The sequence below is a fragment of the Ciona robusta genome, chromosome 5, assembly GCF_009617815.1.
Source record: "Ciona robusta chromosome 5, ASM961781v2".
NCBI classification, from domain to species: domain Eukaryota; kingdom Metazoa; phylum Chordata; class Ascidiacea; order Phlebobranchia; family Cionidae; genus Ciona; species Ciona robusta.
Window position 1 is genome coordinate 6,484,736 of NC_143239.1, and position 22,270 is coordinate 6,507,005.

Here is a 22,270-nt window from a genome sequence, read left to right on the forward strand (position 1 = left end):
AGGATATTTGGATATTATGTGCTAAAGGTGTCCCATTTACCCCCACAATACTATACATTAAAAACTAAATCTGACTAAGGCATGAGTAAGCAAGCGTACAGGTGTGTTACATGTCTTGAAGATGTGGAGTTTAGGATATAGGCGGATTGTCTTGTTCTTAAATTCCTGCTTCATACAGTATGTATAATCCTACGTACTCGGGTATATAACCATTTATGTGTCATATATGTGCTATATATATGTGTGTTGTTGTGTATTTTAGGATGTGGGTAGATTGTCTTGTTCTTAAGATCCTACTTTATACTGACTCGGTACATAATGTAGGACAGATATACATATCAACTCAGTGATGTTATTTCCACCATATTTATAGCTGTTTTATAAATAACTCGTCGTTAGGCAAGGATCTTGCTATATCTTTGTAGATTTGGTATTTGGTATACCCATAAGACAAAAGACACTGTAACTCATGTGTTAGGAATACTCAAAGAATAAGAACACTTCTGTTTAAATATTGTAGTTCGCGCATATTAGTAAAGCATTCTTACGTCTTAAAACTGAAATAAATGAATAAATGTAGCTTGTTATGTTATTAGTGTGGCAAGAAAACTTCAAAAGTTGTAACACGGGTAGCGCACTCACCCAGAAGTTACAGATTCGAGTCTCGAATTGAAGATGCAATCACTGTGGTTGTATGGGACCTTGGACAAGACACTTAACTGCACTTGATCCTACCCAACGGGCCATTTTAAAATTCCTAAACTTATGAAAGTGGTAACTTGTAAGCGCGCACGAGGTGTATGTAAGTTGCAAAGTGAAATTTTTTAGGTAATTCTTGAGTTTCAACTTCCTACAGCGCCAGAAAATATTCGGCACGATAGTTTGTACAGTTGCAGTTAGTATGAAGACTTGGCTGCTTTTCGTTGTTTCTTTCTGTTTGGTTGTGATATGCAAAGGACAAGTTACCTGGCATCAACTTGGTTCGAACGAGTATTATATAGACACTGGTGTAGGGGTTAACCACTCAGCTGCAGTTAGTGCGTGTAATTCAATGGGCGCTACACTTGCTCGAATTAAAACTAAACAAGTTCAAGATTTTGTGATGGAGAAGATGACATTGATTCCAAGTACTTGTTACGATATAGTCAACTATACAAAGTTACAAGTGTTTGTTGCATGCAGGTGTCACGTGGATAGATTTCTACATTGGGTTGAAACGAATCAATTCAAGTTCAACAGGATTTCAGTGGAATGATGGGACGATGGTGACGTCAGGTTATACGAAATGGGCTATTGGTGAACCAAATAATATGGGTGGAAATGAAAATTGCGTCCAGCTGTATTATTCATGGAATGGCAAATGGAACGATATACCTTGTTCATGGAATAGGCAATACATATGTGAACGTAGATTAGGTGAGTAATGTCAGTGTTAACTTTTGGTGCATAACAACATAAACCTATTTATCCATCGATTACGATAACCAAGATTATATTGATTAAAACAACAGTCGTTTTAAAACAGGCTATGGGTGAATATATGGAAAAGCGTGGCTGTTTATTCCACTGTAGTTCTAAAAACGTAAATGTAAACCATTACCTAAACTATACGCCAAGCGTTTGTAACTTAAAAGAAATTAAATGACGTCATTATACCAAGAAAAAGACACAACGACTCAACAACAAATAACAACAGACACACAGAGTACCGACAAAACACCAACAGACACACGGAGTACCGACAAAACACCAACAGACACACAGAGTACCGGCAAAACAACAACAGACACACAGAGGGCCCTCACAACAACAACAAACAACGATCCACTAGAACAGATGAAGACATGTGAATTCTCAACAATCCATGTCGTCATGTCTTCATTAGGAAGTATTGTTGGAACGAGTGTCGTATTTATTATTGGAATCTGGATTTACTGTAAGACACGAAGGTAAGTTGCTAGAATTAAGTTTTAAGATATCGCGACGAACAATTGGTACATTTATGTTTTAGAAACAATGACGTCATCGCACTCCCTCCCCCACAACAAGAGCTGAATCTTGAAACGAAACGTCACGATAATGCCAATGGTTACGTCACATTTGAACCGAACCAATAGGTGATTGTGACGTGTCGAAACACGTGATACCAACGAATAACGTCACGTATGTGACTCGGCGATATTTTGTTTACTTTATAAAAGTTAAACCATATCTATGGTTAAACGAGGAACTTCTCTCCTTTTTAGACCACATGCTACCGATGTCATTTTCCTTTTTCTGATATCGCTTTCTCTTTTCTCACATCACCCCGTCTTCTTAACTCTTTCCCTTTTTTCCCACTTAAAGCACAAAGTCTTCAGTATATATGACCTATGTTATATTTGTTGAGTGATTAACTTTATATTTCACCGTTTATTTTGCTTGTATAGTTCGGCGTTATACGAATTGTTTTAAATACACCTCGTGTCCGCTTAGAGTTACCACAAATGTAACTTAATTATCCTCGCAAGCCGGGGGCAACGACAGTTGTTATAACACGGGTGTTATGTTTCATACACCTCGTGCCAGCTTAGGAGTTACCACGTTTGTAACTTATTTATCCTCGCATGGCGGGGCAACGACAGTCGTTATAACACGGATGTTCTGTTTCATACACTTCGTGCCCACTTTAATATTCCAATAACAGTCCGCCTCATGGCAAAGTGGTTAGCGCGCCTGCCCGGAACCCAGAAAGAGGTAAAGAGTTCAAGGTCGACGCTACTATCATTGTGGGCGTATGTGTTCTTGGGCAAGACACTTAACGGCAATTGCTTCAACCCAGTGGTCACTAATGGATTGTCCAAATTATCAGTCATACATAAAAAAGGTGCCGGCGTATATATTACAACATCACACATACCATATTTACTTGTTAGTTGTTACAATATATAAACAATATATATACGTTTGCAACAATAAAACTGTAGACCGCCTACCAAGACAATACAAGTCTGTATAAACTTAATTTCTCGTTTTAGACTTTTCTATTTCAACAACGAACACGATAGTTCTGAATAATAACGAATAAATTTAAAAAACATTTAATAAACACGTTACATTTATTTTGAATTGTTCGGGGTATTTCCCTAAATTTATAATATAGTAGGGTGGGAGAAGATGGGACACTTTTTCGTTTAGTTTTCTCTTTCCATTTGGTTGTAAACAAAGAACATTCAATGAATTATAAAACCGTGATTTCACGACTTCCATAGACCGTTGTAAATTGTTTAAAACACAGGATATTTGGATATTATGTGTCAAAGGTGTCCCATCTTCCCTTACTGAACTATATCGCGGAAAAAAGATAACATAAATATGTTATAAATAATTATTTTTAAGTCCCTGTCGCAATAAAATCAGCTGCAGTTTGCGACTTAAAAATGAAGCCTCGCCATTATAAGAAAATGGTTTAACTATAAATGAGACAAATTGACAAACATTGCGATCATTGGTTGTTTTATGAACAAATATTCCCGGCGTATGAGTTTAACAATTCTTATGATAGTAAGGCTTCACTTTTAAGTCGCACACTGTAGCTTGTTCTACTGCGCCGGGGATTTAAAAAAATGTATAACGCGGAACTGTACAAGCAAAATAAATATAAAGTTATTTAACGGTGAAATATAAAGTTATTTATTCAACAAATATAACATGGGTCATATAAACTGAAGACTTTGTGCATTAAGTGCGGAAGAAAAGGACAGAGAGTTAAGAAGACGGGGTGGTGTGAGAAAAAGTGAGCGATATAAGAAAAAGGAAAATGACATCGGTAGCATGCGGTCTAAAAAGGAGAGAAGTTCCTCGTTTAACCATAGATATGGTTTATCTTTTATAAAGTAAACAAAATATCGCCGAGTCAGATACGTGACGTTATTCGTTGGCATCACGTGTTTCGACACGTCACAATCACCTATTGGTTCGGTCCAAATGTGACGTAACCATCGTTGATGTCGTGACGTATCGGTTCAAGATACAGCTCTTGTTTTGGGGAAGGGTGTGCAATGACGTCTTTGTTTCTAAAACAATTGTTTAATTAATTGTTCGTCGCGATATCTTAAAACTTAATTCTAGCAACTTACCTTCGTTTCTTACAGTAAATCCAGATTCCAATAATAAATACGACACTCGTTCCAACAATACTTCCTAATGAGGACATGACGACATGGATTATTGAGAATTCACATGTCTTCATCTGTTCTAGTGGATCGTTGTTTGTTGTTGTTGTGAAGGCCATCTGTGTGTCTGTTGTTGTTTTGTCTGTAGTCTGTGTGTCTGTTGTTATTTGTTGTTGAGTCGTTGTGTCTTTTTCTTGGTATAATGACGTCATTTAGTTTCTTTTAAGTTACAAACGCTTGGCGTTTATGGTAATTAGTTTAACACGTGCTCACTCATTAGATCTTTGATCTTTTGTTTAGGTAATTGTTTATATTTACGTTGTTAGAACTACAGTGGAATAAACAGCCACGCTTTTCCATATATTCACCCATAGCCTGTTTTAAAACGACTGTTGTTTTAATCAATATAATCTTGGTTATCGCAATCGATGGATAAATAGGTTTATGTTGTTACGCGCCATAAGTTAACACTGACATTACTCACCTAATCTACGTTCACATATGTATCGCCTACTCCATGAACAAGGTACATCGTTCCATACGCCATTCCATGAATAATACAGCTGGACGCAATTTTCATTTCCACCCATATTATTTGGTTCATCAATAGCCCATTTCGTATAACCTGACGTCACCATCGTCCCATCATTCCACTGGAATCCTGTTGAACTTGAATTGATTCGATTCATCCCAATGTAGAAATCCATCAACGTGACACCTGCATGCAACAAACACTTGTAACTTTGTATAGTTGACTATATCGTAACAAGTACTTGGACTCAATGTTATCTTCTCCATCACAAAATCTTGAACTTGTTTAGTTTTAATGCGAGCAAGTGTAGCGTTCATTGAATGACACGCACTAACTGCAGCTGAGTGGTTAACCCTCACACCAGTGTATATATAATACTCGTTCGAACCAAGTTGATGCCAGGTAACTTGTCCTTTGCATATCACAACCAAACAGAAAGAAACAACGAAAAGCATCAAATTCTTCATTCCAACCACAACTGTACAAATTAAGTATTGTACATTTTCTGTAACTGTAGGAAAACTCAAGAATCATACGTCACCAATTTCACTTTGCAACTTAATGTGGGCACTATTTATTAAAACACCCAAGGACTTATGTATTGGTGAATTCAAAACAGCTGAAAGTATGCCTTTAAATTATATTTCTATAGTGCTGACAAATTAAAACTATAAGTGACCACAGAGTTACCACTAATGTGGAACTCTTGAATCTCTATTATGGAGTGTCTATAAACTACCTCCGTGGGGTCTAGATGGTAGCACTCTGGGTATTAGGGTAATAAACCTACACCCCAGGTCCCAGGTTTTCTGTCCATAAACTATCTCAGCGTTAGACTAGTGGGATCTTTTCATCACAACCCTTTCTAATCTCGCAAACTTTTCCGCGACCCTTCCCAGTTATCGGTATAGTACATAAAGTACTTTGTGTAAAGTTGGTGAACTCTCAGCGACCCCTGAAGTTCGTTACGAGACCCCTTGTTTGGGAAGCGCTGGTCTAAATGGTATCACCCTGGATATATCAACATATAGGCTACACCTCATGATAACCAACCACACATTATAAACCTTACTCTCTACAATAACAAACTACTTTACCTGTGATGTCATAATCAAGCGCGACGAACGTGCCTTGTGTGGAGAGTGAGTGTTATGACGTCCTTATGATTGACATTTTGTTTTTTTTTTCTATTTTTACCTAAAGCAGTTCATACTCAATGCAAAATCCTATACAGTACTGTCGGGGAAGAAGGGACACCTTTAACACATGGTGCCCATATATTCTGATCGTGTTTCTAAACTGTTAACGGTGTATGGGAGTCGTGAGGATACGGTTTTAGCATTCTTTAAATGTTTTTCGTTTACTTCGTTCATGGATGTTACGGTTTTATAAATCTTCGAGTTGTCTTTTGTTTGCTACTAAATTAAACTAGGACTATTTTGTTGCATTGATTTACTTTTTTAACTTCAACACATAATACCCATATATTCTGATCGTGTTTCGAAACAGCTAACAACGGTCTATGGGAGTCGTGAGGATACGGTTTTAGAATTCTTTAAATGTTCTTTGTTTGCTACTATAAATGAAACTCGGACTATCTGTTGCATTGATTTACCGAGTTAACTTTAATGCATGGTTGCTTATGTTAAATAACTGTATAATTAAATCAACAATCTTACCAATGTTCAAATCAGTTGATTCTTGGCTCCGCACAGCATAAGTCAGTCCCGCATGGTGGCAGTAGACCGCATGATGGGAAACCGCACATTCCAAATAAATGTTATATAGTTGGTCACATATTATAAGCTATGCTTGACAGTGAGCATGATGTGTATGAATACACTATAGACACCAAAACAACAACTTGTACATTTCCCGTAGAATACAAACATTATACACAACTCCCTACAGCAACGCATGTGGCTTAGTTTCACCAAATATACTCAGCCGTTCTCTACTCACCTAAACAAGCATAATGTCCTAACCCTCCCTTCACAACTGCAGCCCTTGTAATGTCTGCCTTGCATGAAATACACCACGCAAGCCACAACCTCGGCAAGAATCGTGTAATCAACGACACACGCCTCCCACGTCGCTCCTCAGGCAAAAACACGCCGACGTGATCAAGCATGTATTCGACTGTCGTTGCTCCGCCACACGAGAATAAATATGTTACATTCATTTATTTATTAAAACTCTATGATAATTACTCGTCAGGCTAAACTAATTAACAAATCGTTGTTGCCATATTGTAAACAGCCATTGAATTGAGACCATTTGGAAATCTTTACCGTATACTTTATAACAGGCGGGCACACCGGTCTCCATGCACAGGATATACTGTGATAGAGAAATGTTATACCGAAAATATTTTATTCACGTTTTAATTATATAAAAGTAAAGAATTATAGTACATGGAACTGTACAAGCAAAATTAACGGTCAAATATAAAGTTAATCACTTAACCAATATAACATGGGTCATATATACTGAAGACTTTGTGCATTAAGTGCGGAAGAAAAGGGCAGAGAGTTGAGAAGACGGGGTGATGTGAGAAAAGAGAAAGCGATATCAGAAAGGGAAAATCACATCGGTAACATGCGGCCTAAAAGGTAAAGAAATTCCCAGTTTAACCATAGAAAAATAGTTTAGCTTTTTTATAAAAAATATCGCTGAGTTAGATACGTGACGTTATTCGTTGGTATCACGTGTTTCGACACGTCACAATCGCCTATTGGTTCGATTCAAATGTGACGTAACCATCGTTGATGTCGTACCGTATCGGTTCAAGATACTCCCCTTGTTGTGGGGGAGGGGGTGTAGTTACGTCATGCTGCGCTTGATTCCGTTCGTTTGTGATGTCATAGTATTGACGTGTTGGTTCAAGATGCAGCTCTTTTTGTAGGGGAGGGGGTACAGTGACGTTATTGTTTCTAAAACAGAAGTTTAATTAATTGTTCGTCGCGATACCTTAAAACTTAATTCTAGCAACTTACATTCGTTTCTTACAGTAAATCAAGATTCCAATAATAAATACGACACTCGTTCCAACAATACTTCCTAATGAAGACATGACGACATGGATTGTTGAGAATTCACCCAATGTCTTCATCTGTTCTAGTTGGTCATTGTTTGTTGTTGTTGTAAAGGCCCTTTGTGTGTCTGTTGGTGTTTTGTCATACGTTGCTGGTTTGCCGGTACTCTGTGTGTCTGTTGTTGTTTTGTCGGTACTCTGTAAGTTTGTTGTTGTTTGTAGTTGGGTCGTTGTGTCTTTTTCTGAGTACAACGACGTCATTTAGTTATTATTTTTTTTAAATTATAAACGGAAAACAGCGCCAAGAATTCCCGCGAAAAGAAATACGTATGCGCTGCATATTTCCAAAGACCTTATATTCAACGCGCAGGTTATCCCGCGGCACACCGGTTGCAGAGCACTGATTGAGCACGGTAGAGGTCATATAGATCTTTTTTCGTCAAACAGGTGTTCTTGTTGTTGTTTTTTGTGCGACTTTTTTCCGCACTTGTCTCAATTCTTACTTCTAGCATTTATTCTTTAATCTCTTGATTGAAATCAAATCATAATATATGTTTATAATTTTTAGACTAAATTTTCACATTTAAAACCGCATAATTAGCGTGTGGCCGTCCGTCACGTGTGTGTGCGCCGAAGCGTACACGAGTGCCATGTTTCTATCGTTATCTTCCGTATAAACACAACCTTTAGAATATGAATAATATTAACTTCTAACATTACCTATAATCACTGCTGCGTGATTACGTTTTTTTACAAATTCACAAAAACAAACATTTTAAGCGACGACAAAGTTAACTAGTGTTAGTTTACAAGTCAACACATGGTACAGGAGTTGTACAAAGCGTATTTACACATATTCTTTACCAATCCTTCAATCCTCATACATCATAAGTTTAATGAGTTATAATACATGTATAAATACATTCTGCCTACTGCTCCACAGTCACCAATGTCGACTGAAACCCGTTTTGTTGGTTACTTCTGGTTTGTTTTTGATCGAGCTCAGTCGACCGTTGTAGTAAAAGGATTAATTAATGCTATGGTAATTAGTTTATAACGTGCTCACTCATTAGATCTTTGATCTTTTGTTTAGGTAATTGTTTATATTTACGTTGTTAGAACTACAGTGGAATAAACAGCCACGCTTTTCCATATATTCACTCATAGCCTGTTTTAAAACGACTGTTGTTTTAATCAATATAATCTTGGTTATCGCAATCGATGGATAAATAGGTTTATGTTATTATGCACCAAAGTTAACACTGACATTACTCACCTAATCTACGTTCACATATGTATCGCCTATTCCATGAACAAGGTAAATCGTTCCATTTGCCGTGCCATGAATGACCGATCTTATAACGCAGCACGACGCAATTTTCGTTCCCACCCGCATTATTCGGTTCACCAGAACGCCAATTCGTATAACCTGACGTCACCATCGTTCCGTCATTCCACTGGAATCCTGTTGAACTTGAATTGATTCGGTTCATCCCAATGTAGAAAGCCATCAACGTTACTTCTGCATGTAACAAACACTTGCAACTTTGTATACTTAACTATATAACATAGATTATAGAATACCTGGATACAACAATTTTATCTTCCCCATCACAAAATCTTGAACTTGTTCAGTTTTAATGCGAGCAAGTGTAGCGTTCATTGAATTACACGCACTAACTGCAGTTGAATAGTTACCCTCCACACCAGTATATATATAATACTCGTTCGTACAAGGTTTATACCAGGTAACTTGTCCTTTGCATATCACAACCAAACAGAAAGAAACAACGAAAAGCAGCCAATTCTTCATTTTAACCACAGGTCAGGGGTTTACTACTAGTTTGCTTATTTGGATCTTAATTATTGAATGTGTTTAAACTGCCTTAGTGGGGTCTAGATGGTCACATTCTGGGTGTTGGGGTAATAGACCTACATCCCAGGTCTCAGACTTTCTGTATATAAACTATCTCAGCGTCAAACCAGTGCTGGGGTATAGATGGTAGCACCCTGGGTGTTGGGGTAATAGACCTACATCCCAGGTCTCAGACTTTCTGTATATAAACTATCTCAGCGTCAAACCAGTGCTGGGGTATAGATGGTAGCACCCTGGGTGTTGGGGTAATAGACCTACATCCCAGGTCTCAGACTTTCTGTATATAAACTATCTCAGCGTCAAACCAGTGCTGGGGTATAGATGGTAGCACCCTGGGTGTTGGGGTAATAGATCTACATCCCAAGCCTCATGTGTGCCTCACTGAAGACCCCACCCTTATAGAATCTCTATTATTGAGTGTCTATAAACTGCCTCAGTGGGGTCTAGATGATATCACCCTGGAAGTTGGGGTAATAGACCTACATCCCAGGTCTCAGACTTTCTGTATATAAACTATCTCAGCGTCAGACCGGTGCTGGGGTCTAGACCACAAAGATTCCAAACTTTTCCCTCGCAACCCCTTTGGATCTCCTAAACTTTTCCGCGACCCTTCCCAGTTATCGGTATAGTACATAAAGTACTTTGTGTAAAGTTGGTAAACTTTAGCGACCCCAGAAGTTTGTTACGAGACCCCTTGTTTGGGAAGCGCTGGTCTAAATGGTATCACCCTGGATATATCAACATATACACCTCATATATACATGATAACCAACCACACATCATAAACCTCACTCTCTACAATAACAAACTACTTTACTTGTGATGTCATAATCAAGCGCGTCGAACGTGCCGTGTGTGGAGAGTGAGTGTTATGACGTAATTATGTTTGACACTTTGATATTTCTATTCATCTGTACCGTCACAATTAGACAGTTTTAACGGTTTTGCCTAAGGTTCTTATCCAGTGCAAAATCTTATGTGTGGGGGAAGATGGGACACATTTAGCGCACAATATCCCAATGTTTCGATTGTATTTTAAACAATTAACAACGGTCTATGGGAGTCGTAAGGATACGGTTTTAGAATTCTTTAAATGTTCTTCGTTTGCTACTATAAATGAAACTCGGACTATCTGTTGCATTGATTTACTGATTTAACTTTAATGCATGATTGCTTATGTTAAGTAACTATATAATTAGATCAACAATCTTACCAATATTCAAGTCAGTTGATTCTTGGCTCCGCACAGCGTAAGTCAGTCCCGCATGGTGGCAGTAGACCGCATGGTGTGAAACCGCACATTTCATTCCAATGTTATATAGTTGGTCACATATTATAAGCTATGCTTGACAGTGAGCATGATGTGTATGAATACACTATAGGCACCAAAACAACAACTTGTACATTTCCCGTAGAATACAAACATTATACACAACTCCCTACAGCAACGCATGTGGCTTAGTTTCACCAAATATACTCAGCCGTTCTCTACTCACCTAAACAAACATAATGTCCTAACCCTCCCTTCACAACTGCAGCCCTTGTAATGTCTGCCTTGCATGAAATACACCACGCAAGCCACAACCTCGGCAAGAATCGTGTAATCAACGACACACGCCTCTCACGTCGCTCCTCAGGCAAAAACACGCCGACGTGATCAAGCATGTATTCGACTGTCGTTGCTCCGCCACACGAGAATAAATATGTTACATTCATTTATTTATTAAAACTCTATGATAATTACTCGTCAGGCTAAACTAATTAACAAATCGTTGTTGCCATATTGTAAACAGCCATTGAATTGAGACCATTTGGAAATCTTTACCGTATACTTTATAACAGGCGGACACACCGGTCTCCATGCACAGGATATACTGTGATAGAGAAATGTTATACCGAAAATATTTTAATCACGTTTTAATTATATAAAAGTAAAGAATTATAGTACACGGAACTGTACAAGTAAAATTAACGGTGAAATATAAAGTTAATCACTTAACAAATATAACATGGGTCATATAAACTAAAGACTTTGTGCTTTAAGTGCGAAAGAAAAGGGCAGAGAGTTGAGAAGACGGGGTGGTTTGAGAAAAGAGAAAGCGATATCAGAAAGGGAAAATCACATCGGTAACATGCGGCCTAAAAGGTAAAGAAATTCCCAGTTTAACCATAGAAAAATAGTTTAACTTTTTTAAAAAAAATATCGCTGAGTTAGATACGTGACGTTATTCGTTGGTATCACGTGTTTCGACACGACACAATCGCCTATTGGTTCGATTCAAATGTGACGTAACCATCGTTGATGTCGTACCGTATCGGTTCAAGATACTCCCCTTGTTGTGGGGGAGGGGGTGCGGTGACGTCATGCTGCGCTTGATTCCGTTCGTTTGTGATGTCATTGTATTGACGTGTTGGTTCAAGATGCAGCTCTTTTTGTAGGGGAGGGGGTACAGTGACGTAATTGTTTCTAAAACAAAAGTTTAATTAATTGTTGGTCGCGATACCTTAAACTCAATTCTAGCAACTTACATTCGTTTCTTACAGTAAATCCAAATTCCAATAATAAATACGACACTCGTTCCAACAATACTTCCTAATGAAGACATGACGACATGGATTGTTGAGAATTCACCCGATGTCTTCATCTGTTCTAGTGGGTCATTGTTTGTTGTTGTTGTAAAGGCCCTTTGTGTGTCTGTTGTTGTTTTGTTGGTACTCTGTAAGTTTGTTGTTGTTTGTAGTTGGGTCGTTGTGTCTTTTTCTGAGTACAACGACGTCATTTAGTTATTATTTTTTTTAAATTATAAACGGAAAACAGCGCCAAGAATTCCCGCCAAAATAAATACGTATGCGCTGCATATTTCCAAAGACCTTATACTCAACGCGCAGGTTATCCCGCGGCACACCGGTTGCAGAGCATTCATTGAGCACGGTAGAGGTCATATAGATCTTTTTTCGTCAAACAGTTGTTCTTGTTGTTGTTTTTTGTCCGCCTTTTTTCGCACTTGTCTCAATTCTTAATTCTAGCATTTATTCTTTGATCTCTTGATTGAAATCAAATCATAATATATGTTTATAATTTTTAGACTGAATTTTCACATTTAAAACCGCATAATTAGCGTGTGGCCGTCCGTCACGTGTGTGTGCGCCGAAGCGTACACGAGTGCCATGTTTCTATCGTTATCTTCCGTATAAACACAACCTTTAGAATATGAATAATATTAACTTCTAACATTACCTATAATCACTGCTGCGTGATTACGTTTTTTTACAAATTCACAAAAACAAACATTTTAAGCGACGACAAAGTTAACTAGTGTTAGTTTACAAGTCAACACATGGTACAGGAGTTGTACAAAGCGTATTTACACATATTCTTTACCAATCCTTCAATCCTCATACATCATAAGTTTCATTAGTTATAATACATGTATAAATACATTCTGCCTACTGCTCCACAGTCACCAATGTCGACTGAAACCCGTTTTGTTGGTTACTTCTGGTTTGTTTTTGATCGAGCTCAGTCGACCGTTGTAGTAAAAGGATTAATTAATGCTATGGTAATTAGTTTATAACGTGCTCACTCATTAGATCTTTGATCTTTTGTTTAGGTAATTGTTTATATTTACGTTGTTAGAACTACAGTGGAATAAACTGCCACGCTTTTCTATATATTCACTCATAGCCTGTTTTAAAACGACTGTTGTTTTAATCAATATAATCTTGGTTATCGCAATCGATGGATAAATAGGTTTATGTTATTACGCGCCAAAAGTTAACACTGACATTACTCACCTAATCTACGTTCACATATGTATCGCCTATTCCATGAACAAGGTAAATCGTTCCATTTGCCGTGCCATGAATGACCGATCTTATAAACAAGCTCGACGCAATTTCCATTCTTACTATCATTATTTGGTTCACCAGGATACCAATTCGTATAACCTGACGTCACCATCGTTCCGTCATTCCACTGGAATCCTGTTGAACTTGAATTGATTCGGTTCATCCCAATGAAGAAATGTTTCCACGTGACACCTGCATGCAACAAACACTTGTAACTTTGTATAGTTAAGACTATATAACATAGATTACAGAATACCTGGATACAACAATTTTATCTTCTCCATCACAAAATCTTGAACTTGTTTAGTTTTAATGCGAGCAAGTGTAGCGTTCATTGAAGTACACGCACTAACTGCAGCTTGGTAGTTAACCTCCACACCAGTATATATATAATACTCGTTCGTACAAGGTTTATACCAGGTAACTTGTCCTTTGCATATCACAACCAAACAGAAAGAAACAACGAAAAGCATTAAATTCTTCATTATAACTGCAACTGTACAAATTAAGTATTGTACATTTTCTGTAACTGTAGGAAAACTCAAGAATCATACGTCACCAATTTCACTTTGCAACTTAATGTGGGCACTATTTATTAAAACACCCAAGGACTTATGTATTGGTGAATTCAAAACAGCTGAAAGTATGCCTTTAAATTATATTTCTATAGTGCTGACAAATTAAAACTATTAGTGACCACAGAGTTACCACTAATGTGGAACTCTTGAATCTCTATTATGGAGTGTCTATAAATAAACTACCTCCGTGGGGTCTAGATGGTAGCACTCTGGGTATTAGGGTAATAAACCTACACCCCAGGTCCCAGGTTTTCTGTCCATAAACTATCTCAGCGTTAGACTAGTGGGATCTTTTCATCACAACCCTTTCTATTCTCGCAAACTTTTCCCAGTTATCGGTATAGTACATAAAGTACTTTGTGTAAAGTTGGTGAACTCTCAGCGACCCCTGAAGTTCGTTACGAGACCCCTTGTTTGGGAAGCGCTGGTCTAAATGGTATCACCCTGGATATATCAACATATACACCTCATGATAACCAACCACACATTATAAACCTTACTCTCTACAATAACAAACTACTTTACTTGTGATGTCATAATCAACCACGTCGAACGTGCCGTGTGTGGAGAGCGAGTGTTATGACGTCATTATGATTGACATTTTTTTTCTATTTTTACCTAAAGCAGTTCATACTCAATGCAAAACCCTATACAGTACTGTCGGGGAAGAAGGGACACCTTTAACACATGGTGCCCATATATTCTGATCGTGTTTCTAAACAGTTAACAACGGTCTATGGGAGTCGTAAGGATACGGTTTTAGAATTCTTTGAATGTTCTTCGTTTGCTACTAAATGAAACTCGGACTATCTGTTGCATTGATTTGCCGATTTAACTTTAATGCATGATTGCTTATGTTAAGTAACTATATAATTAAATCAACAATCTTACCAATGTTCAAGTCAGTTGATTCTTGGCTCCGCACAGCGTAAGTCAGTCCCGCATGGTGGCAGTAGACCGCATGGTGTGAAACCGCACATTTCATTCAAATGTTATATAGTTGGTCACATATTATAAGCTATGCCTGTTGCTTGACAGTGAGCATGATGTGTATGAATACACTATAGGCACCAAAACTACAACTTTTACATTTCCTGTAGAATACAAACATTATACAAAACTCCCTACAGCAACGCATGTGGCTTAGTTTCACCAAATATACTCAGCCGTTCTCTACTCATCTAAACAAACATAATGTCCTAACCCTCCCTTCACAACTGTAGCCCTTGTAATGTCTGCCTTGCATGAAATACACCACGCAAGCCACAACCTCGGCAAGAATTGTGTAATCAACGACACACGCCTCCCACGTCGCTCCTTGGGCAAAAACACGCCGACGTGATCAAGCATGTATTCGACTGTCGTTGCTCCGTCACACGAGGATGAATATGTTTCATTCATTTATTAAAACTCTATGATAACCACCCGTCAGGCTAAACTAATTAACATATCGTTGTTGCCATATTGTAAACAGCAATTGAATTGAGACCATTTGGAAATCTTTACCGTATCCTTTCCTTTAAGTCACACAGTGTAGGTTGTTTTTACTGCGCCCGGGGTTAAAAAAAAACACTTTGTATAACGCGGAACTGTACAAGCAAAATAAACGGTGAAAGATAAAGTTAGAAGGTTTAACTTTTATAAAATAAACAAATATTGATGAGTTAGATACGTGGAGTTATTCATAAATATCACGTGTTTCGACACGTCACTCGTCTATCGGTTCGATTCAAATGTGACGTAACCATCGTTGGAGTCGTGACGTATCGGTTCAAGATACTCCCCTTGTTGTGGGGGAGGGGGTGTAGTTACGTCATGCTGCGCTTGATTCCGTTCGTTTGTGATGTCATAGTATTGACGTGTTGGTTCAAGATGCAGCTCTTGTTTTGGGGGAGGGGGTACAGTGACGTAATTGTTTCTAAAACAGAAATTTAATTAATTGTTCGTCGCGATACCTTAAAACTCAATTCTAGCAACTTACATTCGTTTCTTACAGTAAATCCAGATTCCAATAATAAATACGACACTCGTTCCAACAATACTTCCTAATGAGGACATGACGACATGGATTATTGAGAATTCACATGTCTTCATCTGTTCTAGTGGATCGTTGTTTGTTGTTGTTGTGAAGGCCATCTGTGTGTCTGTTGTTGTTTTGTCTGTAGTCTGTGTGTCTGTTGTTATTTGTTGTTGAGTCGTTGTGTCTTTTTCTTGGTATAATGACGTCATTTAGTTTCTTTTAAGTTACAAACGCTTGGCGTTGTTTAGGTAATTGTTTATATTTACGTTTTTAGAACTGCAGTGGAATAAACAGCCACGCTTTTCCATATATTCACCCATAGCCTGTTTTAAAACGACTGTTGTTTTAATCAATATAATCTTGGTTATCGTAATCGATGGATAAATAGGTTTATGTTATTATGCGCCAAAAGTTAACACTGACATTACTCACCTAATCTACGTTCACATATGTATCGCCTATTCCATGAACAAGGTACATCGTTCCATACGCCATTCCATGAATAATACAGCTGGACGCAATTTTCATTTCCACCCATATTATTTGGTTCATCAATAGCCCATTTCGTATAACCTGACGTCACCATCGTCCCATCATTCCACTGGAATCCTGTTGAACTTGAATTGATTCGGTTCAACCCAATGTAGAAATCCATCAACGTGACACCTGCATGCAACAAACACTTGTAACTTTGTATAGTTGACTATATCGTAACAAGTACTTGGACTCAATGTTATCTTCTCCATCACAAAATCTTGAACTTGTTTAGTTTTAATTCGAGCAAGTGTAGCGCCCATTGAATGACACGCACTAACTGCAGCTGAGTAGTTAACCCCCACACCAGTGTATATATAATACTCGTTCGAACCAAGTTGATTCCAGGTAACTTGTCCTTTGCATATCACAACCAAACAGAAAGAAACAACGAAAAGCATCAAATTCTTCATTCCAACCACAACTGTACAAATTAAGGTATCGTATATTCTCTGTAACTGTAGAAAAACTCAAGAATCATACGTCACCAATTTCACTTTGCAACTTAATGTGGGCACTATTTATTAAAACACCCAAGGACTTATGTATTGGTGAATTCAAAACAGCTGAAAGTATGCCTTTAAGTTATATTTCTGTAGTGCTGACAAATTAAAACTATTAGTGACCACAGAGTTACCACTAATGTGGAACTCTTGGATCTCTATTATGGAGTGTCTATAAATAAACTACTTCCGTGGGGTCTAGATGGTAGCACTCTGGGTATTAGGGTAATAAACCCACACCCCAGGTCCCAGGTTTTCTGTCTATAAACTGTCTCAGCGTTAGACTAGTGGGATCTTTTCATCACAACCCTTTCTAATCTCGCAACCTTTTCCCAGTTATCGGTATAGTACATAAAGTACCTTGTGTAAAGTTGGTAAACTTTAGCGACCCCAGAAGTTCGTTACGAGACCCCTTGTTTGGGAAGCGCTGGTCTAAATGGTATCACCCTGGATATATCAACATATACACCTCATGATAACCAACCACACATTATAAACCTTACTCTCTACAATAACAAACTACTTTACTTGTGATGTCATAATCAACCGCGTCGAACGTGCCGTGTGTGGAGAGTGAGTGTTATGACGTAATTATGTTTGACACTTTGATATTTCTATTCATCTGTACCGTCACAATTAGTCAGTTTTAACGGTTTTGCCTAAGGTTCTTATCCAGTGCAAAATCTTATGTGTGGGGGAAGATGGTACACATTTAGCACACAATATCCCAATGTTTCGATTGTATTTTAAACAATTAACAACGGTCTATGGGAGTCGTAAGGATACGGTTTTATAATTCTTTGAATGTTTTTCGTTTGCTACTATAAATGAAACTCGGATTATTCTGTTGCATTGATTTACCGATTTAACTTTAATGCATGATTGCTTATGTTAAGTAACTATATAATTAAATCAACAATCTTACCAATGTTCAAGTCAGTTGATTCTTGGCTCCGCACAGCGTAAGTCAGTCCCGCATGGTGGCAGTATTCCGCATGTTGGGAAACCACACATTCCATTCAAATGTTATATAGTTGGTCACATATTATAAGCTATGCTTGACAGTGAGCATGATGTGTATGAATACACTATAGACACCAAAACAACAACTTGTACATTTCCCGTAGAATACAAACATTATACACAACTCCCTACAGCAACGCATGTGGCTTAGTTTCACCAAATATACTCAGCCGTTCTCTACTCACCTAAACAAACATAATGTGCTAACCCTCCCTTCACAACTGCAGCCCTTGTAATGTCTGCCTTGCATGAAATACACCACGCAAGCCACAACCTCGGCAAGAATCGTGTAATCAACGACACACGCCTCCCACGTCGTTCCTTCGGCAAAAATACGCGGACGTGATCAAGCATGTATTCGACTGTCGTTGCTCCGTCACACGAGGATAAATATGTTACATTCATTTATTTATTAAAACTCTATGATAACTACTCGTCAGGCTAAACTAATTAACATATCGTTGTTGCCATATTGCAAACAGCCATTGAATTGAGACCATTTGGAAATCTTTACCGTATACTTTATAACAGGCGGGCACACCGGTCTCCATGCACAGGATATACTGAGATAGAGAAATGTTATACCGAAAATATTTTAATCACGTTTTAATTATATAAAAGTAAAGAATTATAGTGCACATAGTAAAAGTACAAAAGTACATAATCATTGCTTTAACTAAATGAATGAAATTGACAAACACTGCGATCATTGGTTGTTTTATGAACAAATATTCCCGGCGTATGAGTTTAACAATTCTTATGATAGTAAGGCATCACTTTTAAGTCGCAAACTGTAGCTTGTTTTACTGCGCCGGGGATTTCGTATAACGCGGAACTGTACAAGCAAAATAAACGGTGAAATATAAAGTTAATCACTTAACCAATGTAACATAGGTCATATATACCAAAGACTCGTTAAGTGCGAAAGAAAAGGACAGAGAGTTGAAGACGGGGTGGTTTGAGAAAAGAGAAAGCGATATCAGAAAGGAAAAATGACATCGGTAACATGCGGTCTAAAGAGTAAAGAAATTCCCAGTTTAACCATAGAAAAATAGTTTAACTTTTTAAAAAAAAATATCGCTGAGTTAGATACGTGACGTTATTCGTTGGTATCACGTGTTTCGACACGTCACAATCGCCTATTGGTTCGATTCAAATGTGACGTAACCATCGTTGATGTCGTACCGTATCGGTTCAAGATACTCCCCTTGTTGTGGGGGAGGGGGTGTAGTTACGTCATGCTGCGCTTGATTCCGTTCGTTTGTGATGTCATTGTATTGACGTGTTGGTTCAAGATGCAGCTCTTGTTTTGGGGGAGGGGGTACAGTGACGTAATTGTTTCTAAAACAAAAGTTTAATTAATTGTTCGTCGCGATACCTTAAAACTCAATTCTAGCAACTTACATTCGTTTCTTACAGTAAATCCAGATTCCAATAATAAATACGACACTCGTTCCAACAATACTTCCTAATGAGGACATGACGACATGGATTGTTGAGAATTCACCCGTTGTCTTCATCTGTTCTAGTGGGTCATTGTTTGTTGTTGTTGTGAAGGCCATCTGTGTGTCTGTTGTTGTTTGTTGTTGGGTCGTTGTGTCTTTTTCTGGGTGCAATGACGTCATGTGGTTGCTTTTATTTTATAAACGCTTGGCGAAGTAATGGTTCTTGTTTATATTTACGTTGTTCTACAGCAGAATAAACAGCCACGCTTTTGCATATATTCACCCATAGCCTGTTTTAAAACGACTGTTGTTTTAATCAATATAATCTTGGTTATCGTAATCGATGGATAAATAAGTTTATGTTGTTACGCGCCATAAGTTAACACTGACATTACTCACGTACTGTACGTTCACATATGTATTGCCTATTCCATGAACAAGTTAGATCGTTCCATTTGCCGTGGTATGAATCACCGATCTTATAAACAAGCTCGACGCAACTTTCATTTTCATTTCTGTTACTTGGTTCATTAGGAGCCCATTTCGTATAACCTGACGTCACCATCGTCCCATCATTCCACTGGAATCCTGTTGAACTTGAATTGAATCGTTTCAACCCAATGTAGAAAACTGCCCATGTGACTTCTGCAAGTAACAAACACTTGTAACTTTGTATACTTGACTATATAATAATGAATACCTGGATTCAACAATTTTAACTTCCCCATCAGAAAATCTTGAACTTGTTCAGTTTTAATGCGAGCAAGTGTAGCGCCCATTGAATGACACGCACTAACTGCAGCTGAGTGGTTAACCCTAACACCAGTGTATATATAATACTCGTTCATACCAAGTTGATGCCAGGTAACTTGGCCTTTGCATATCACAACCAAACAGAAAGAAACAACGAAAAGCAGCCAATTCTTCATTCTAACTGCAACTGTACAAACTATCGTGCCGTTTCTTGACTGGCGCTGTAGGAAGTTATATAACTCAAGAATACGTCACAAATTTCACTTTGCAACTTAATGTGGGCACTCCCGTCTCGGGTAAAAGTCTTTTATTTTATAATTAAGTGAAACCAGGGACCATTTTGCCGTGTTATGCGGCATGCCGCTCCAACAATACTTAACCATTGGGTTTGTGGATGATGTATTTTCAAGCATTCAACAATGAACATCACAAAAGCTGATGTCACAGTTTTGCTGAACTGGATGTATGTGACGTAACAAAGTGATTGTTAATACTCGAATATGCAACAATGTCGGTTTTCGATAGTGATTGTTTATAAATAAGTACAATCCTATTGCCATGTTGGGGCTGTAGGTAGTTTAACATGGGTGGGTGATGCGATGTAAATAGTTTGTTAAAGTACATACAAGGTGTATTTGTACTCCAGCTCACTGTCCAGTTATAACATGGGTGTCTTCCTATACACCAGACACACATGGTGTATTCATACACCCCACGCTCACTGTCGAGTTATAACATGGGTGTCTTCCTATACACCAGACACACATGGTGTATTCATACACCCCACGCTCACTGTCGAGTTATAACATGGGTGTCTTCTTATACACCAGACACACATGGTGTATTCATACACCCCACGCTCACTGTCGAGTTATAACGTGTGTCATGGTTAATATTAGAAATAGAAAATATTTTCACTGCTTAAAAAACCAAACGCGTTTTTATTTTCTTTAAATTATATGCATATTAAATCTCCACGTTGCAAACTGCAATTTAGACAGCATCACGCTGCGGCCAGGTACCATTTATTTTTGTTCCACACGGTGGCGATGAAGCGACGGTTGTCAAAAAAATCTGAGTCCATTCATTTACGTCTACTTCGCGTGGTGGTCAAATTGTACCCATTACACGGGTGTCTAATTTCATGCACCTCATGTTTGTCAGTTATTATTTATGTAACTGTGGACGTAATTTAACAATATGGACAACTAGTTAGTTACTACTGGGTTGAAAAAACAATTACTTCCCCCCCAAAAAATAACACTTTTTAACGCTCTGCGACTGCGCCGTTACGACATCTGTTATTTTGGTCTTTCATATCCTCGTGGGTGGGAACTTGAGTGACTTATCCATGGTTGCCACTCCCATGCCCACAGTCGAGCTGCTGTGCCGTCAGATGCAATAACACCTATGTTATTGCTTCCTCTAAATTTAAATCAAAACAACTGTTACCAATTATTGTGATGTCACTATGCATTACAATGACAAGTTTCATGACAACAAACGCATCTGTGTTCGATTATTTCGTAATCAATATCGGAGTGTTTCGTCACAATGAAACCAACTTAACCAAAAAATCAATCTTAAATCTATAGAAATTAAATTAGAAAGGAAATTATTCTTCTCAAAGTTTAAGCGAAGTTTGAAAACACTGAAAACCGCTTAAAAAAACTTTCAACTCTTTAAACTGTTTACGCAATTCAAAAATACGACACGGTCGCCCATCAAAATTTTGCCTTTTTCTAGACGTTCTGTTGGGGCAGATATAAACGGCTGCACCCACCAGAATTATGCAGAGTCTAAACAGCCGTTTAAACTCCACTTCTATTCCTAGGGACTTATTGCAAGTCTTTAGTTAGCTAGACTAATGGGGGATGAAGATTTTAAAATTATGTTTTGTTAAATTTTCGTAATGGTAAAATGTTGCATAACCGTATCTCTATTTCTTTACAATAATTTAGTTCCGTAC

The 22,270-nt window shown here is 38.0% G+C and overlaps 7 protein-coding genes across 12 annotated transcripts; 2 read left to right on the forward strand and 5 right to left on the reverse strand.

Moving 5' to 3' along the window:
- Window positions 1-874: 874 nt before the first annotated feature.
- LOC149736068 (salivary C-type lectin 1-like) lies at window positions 875-1,581 on the forward strand. The gene is made up of 2 exons (XM_089878751.1): window positions 875-1,127; window positions 1,183-1,581. Exons 1-2 carry the CDS (start codon window positions 902-904, stop codon window positions 1,422-1,424), a joined length of 468 nt encoding a protein of 155 aa, XP_089734877.1. The 5' UTR covers window positions 875-901; the 3' UTR covers window positions 1,425-1,581.
- A 60-nt stretch (window positions 1,582-1,641) lies between these two features.
- Window positions 1,642-2,263, forward strand: LOC149736069 (uncharacterized). The gene is made up of 2 exons (XM_089878747.1): window positions 1,642-1,949; window positions 2,012-2,263. The coding sequence occupies exons 1-2, from the start codon at window positions 1,642-1,644 to the stop codon at window positions 2,115-2,117; spliced, it is 414 nt and encodes a 137-aa protein (XP_089734873.1). The 3' UTR covers window positions 2,118-2,263.
- A 1,351-nt stretch (window positions 2,264-3,614) lies between these two features.
- LOC149736070 (uncharacterized) lies at window positions 3,615-4,586 on the reverse strand. The gene is made up of 2 exons (XM_089878748.1): window positions 4,119-4,586; window positions 3,615-4,055 (listed from the first exon to the last, which is right to left on the reverse strand). Exons 1-2 carry the CDS (start codon window positions 4,364-4,366, stop codon window positions 3,950-3,952), a joined length of 354 nt encoding a protein of 117 aa, XP_089734874.1. The 5' UTR covers window positions 4,367-4,586; the 3' UTR covers window positions 3,615-3,949.
- Window positions 4,587-6,854: 2,268 nt separating this feature from the next.
- On the reverse strand, window positions 6,855-11,183 carry LOC149736071 (uncharacterized). 2 transcript variants are annotated; one of them, XM_089878745.1, is made up of 4 exons: window positions 10,810-11,183; window positions 8,997-9,242; window positions 7,683-7,962; window positions 6,855-7,619 (listed from the first exon to the last, which is right to left on the reverse strand). In XM_089878745.1, the coding sequence occupies exons 1-4, from the start codon at window positions 10,901-10,903 to the stop codon at window positions 7,418-7,420; spliced, it is 822 nt and encodes a 273-aa protein (XP_089734871.1). In that variant the 5' UTR covers window positions 10,904-11,183; the 3' UTR covers window positions 6,855-7,417. The 2 variants fall into 2 exon arrangements, with proteins under 2 accessions (XP_089734871.1, XP_089734870.1); XM_089878744.1 differs by lacking the exon at window positions 10,810-11,183 and adding an exon at window positions 9,305-10,796.
- Window positions 11,184-11,298: 115 nt separating this feature from the next.
- On the reverse strand, window positions 11,299-15,188 carry LOC149736072 (uncharacterized). 3 transcript variants are annotated; one of them, XM_089878739.1, is made up of 5 exons: window positions 14,915-15,188; window positions 13,702-13,935; window positions 13,392-13,637; window positions 12,126-12,357; window positions 11,299-12,063 (listed from the first exon to the last, which is right to left on the reverse strand). In XM_089878739.1, the coding sequence occupies exons 1-5, from the start codon at window positions 15,006-15,008 to the stop codon at window positions 11,862-11,864; spliced, it is 1,008 nt and encodes a 335-aa protein (XP_089734865.1). In that variant the 5' UTR covers window positions 15,009-15,188; the 3' UTR covers window positions 11,299-11,861. The 3 variants fall into 3 exon arrangements, with proteins under 3 accessions (XP_089734865.1, XP_089734864.1, XP_089734866.1); XM_089878738.1 differs by having other exon boundaries at window positions 13,702-13,941; XM_089878740.1 differs by lacking the exon at window positions 13,702-13,935.
- A 222-nt stretch (window positions 15,189-15,410) lies between these two features.
- LOC149736073 (uncharacterized) lies at window positions 15,411-18,473 on the reverse strand. Of its 3 annotated transcripts, none has more exons than XM_089878742.1 (5): window positions 18,006-18,473; window positions 16,765-17,001; window positions 16,476-16,709; window positions 16,005-16,197; window positions 15,411-15,941 (listed from the first exon to the last, which is right to left on the reverse strand). In XM_089878742.1, exons 1-5 carry the CDS (start codon window positions 18,097-18,099, stop codon window positions 15,740-15,742), a joined length of 960 nt encoding a protein of 319 aa, XP_089734868.1. In that variant the 5' UTR covers window positions 18,100-18,473; the 3' UTR covers window positions 15,411-15,739. The 3 variants fall into 3 exon arrangements, with proteins under 3 accessions (XP_089734868.1, XP_089734867.1, XP_089734869.1); XM_089878741.1 differs by having other exon boundaries at window positions 16,005-16,233; XM_089878743.1 differs by lacking the exon at window positions 16,765-17,001 and having other exon boundaries at window positions 16,005-16,233.
- A 129-nt stretch (window positions 18,474-18,602) lies between these two features.
- Window positions 18,603-20,477, reverse strand: LOC149736074 (uncharacterized). The gene is made up of 4 exons (XM_089878746.1): window positions 20,249-20,477; window positions 19,948-20,193; window positions 19,508-19,709; window positions 18,603-19,444 (listed from the first exon to the last, which is right to left on the reverse strand). The coding sequence occupies exons 1-4, from the start codon at window positions 20,475-20,477 to the stop codon at window positions 19,243-19,245; spliced, it is 879 nt and encodes a 292-aa protein (XP_089734872.1). The 3' UTR covers window positions 18,603-19,242.
- Between the last annotated feature and the right edge of the window lie 1,793 nt (window positions 20,478-22,270).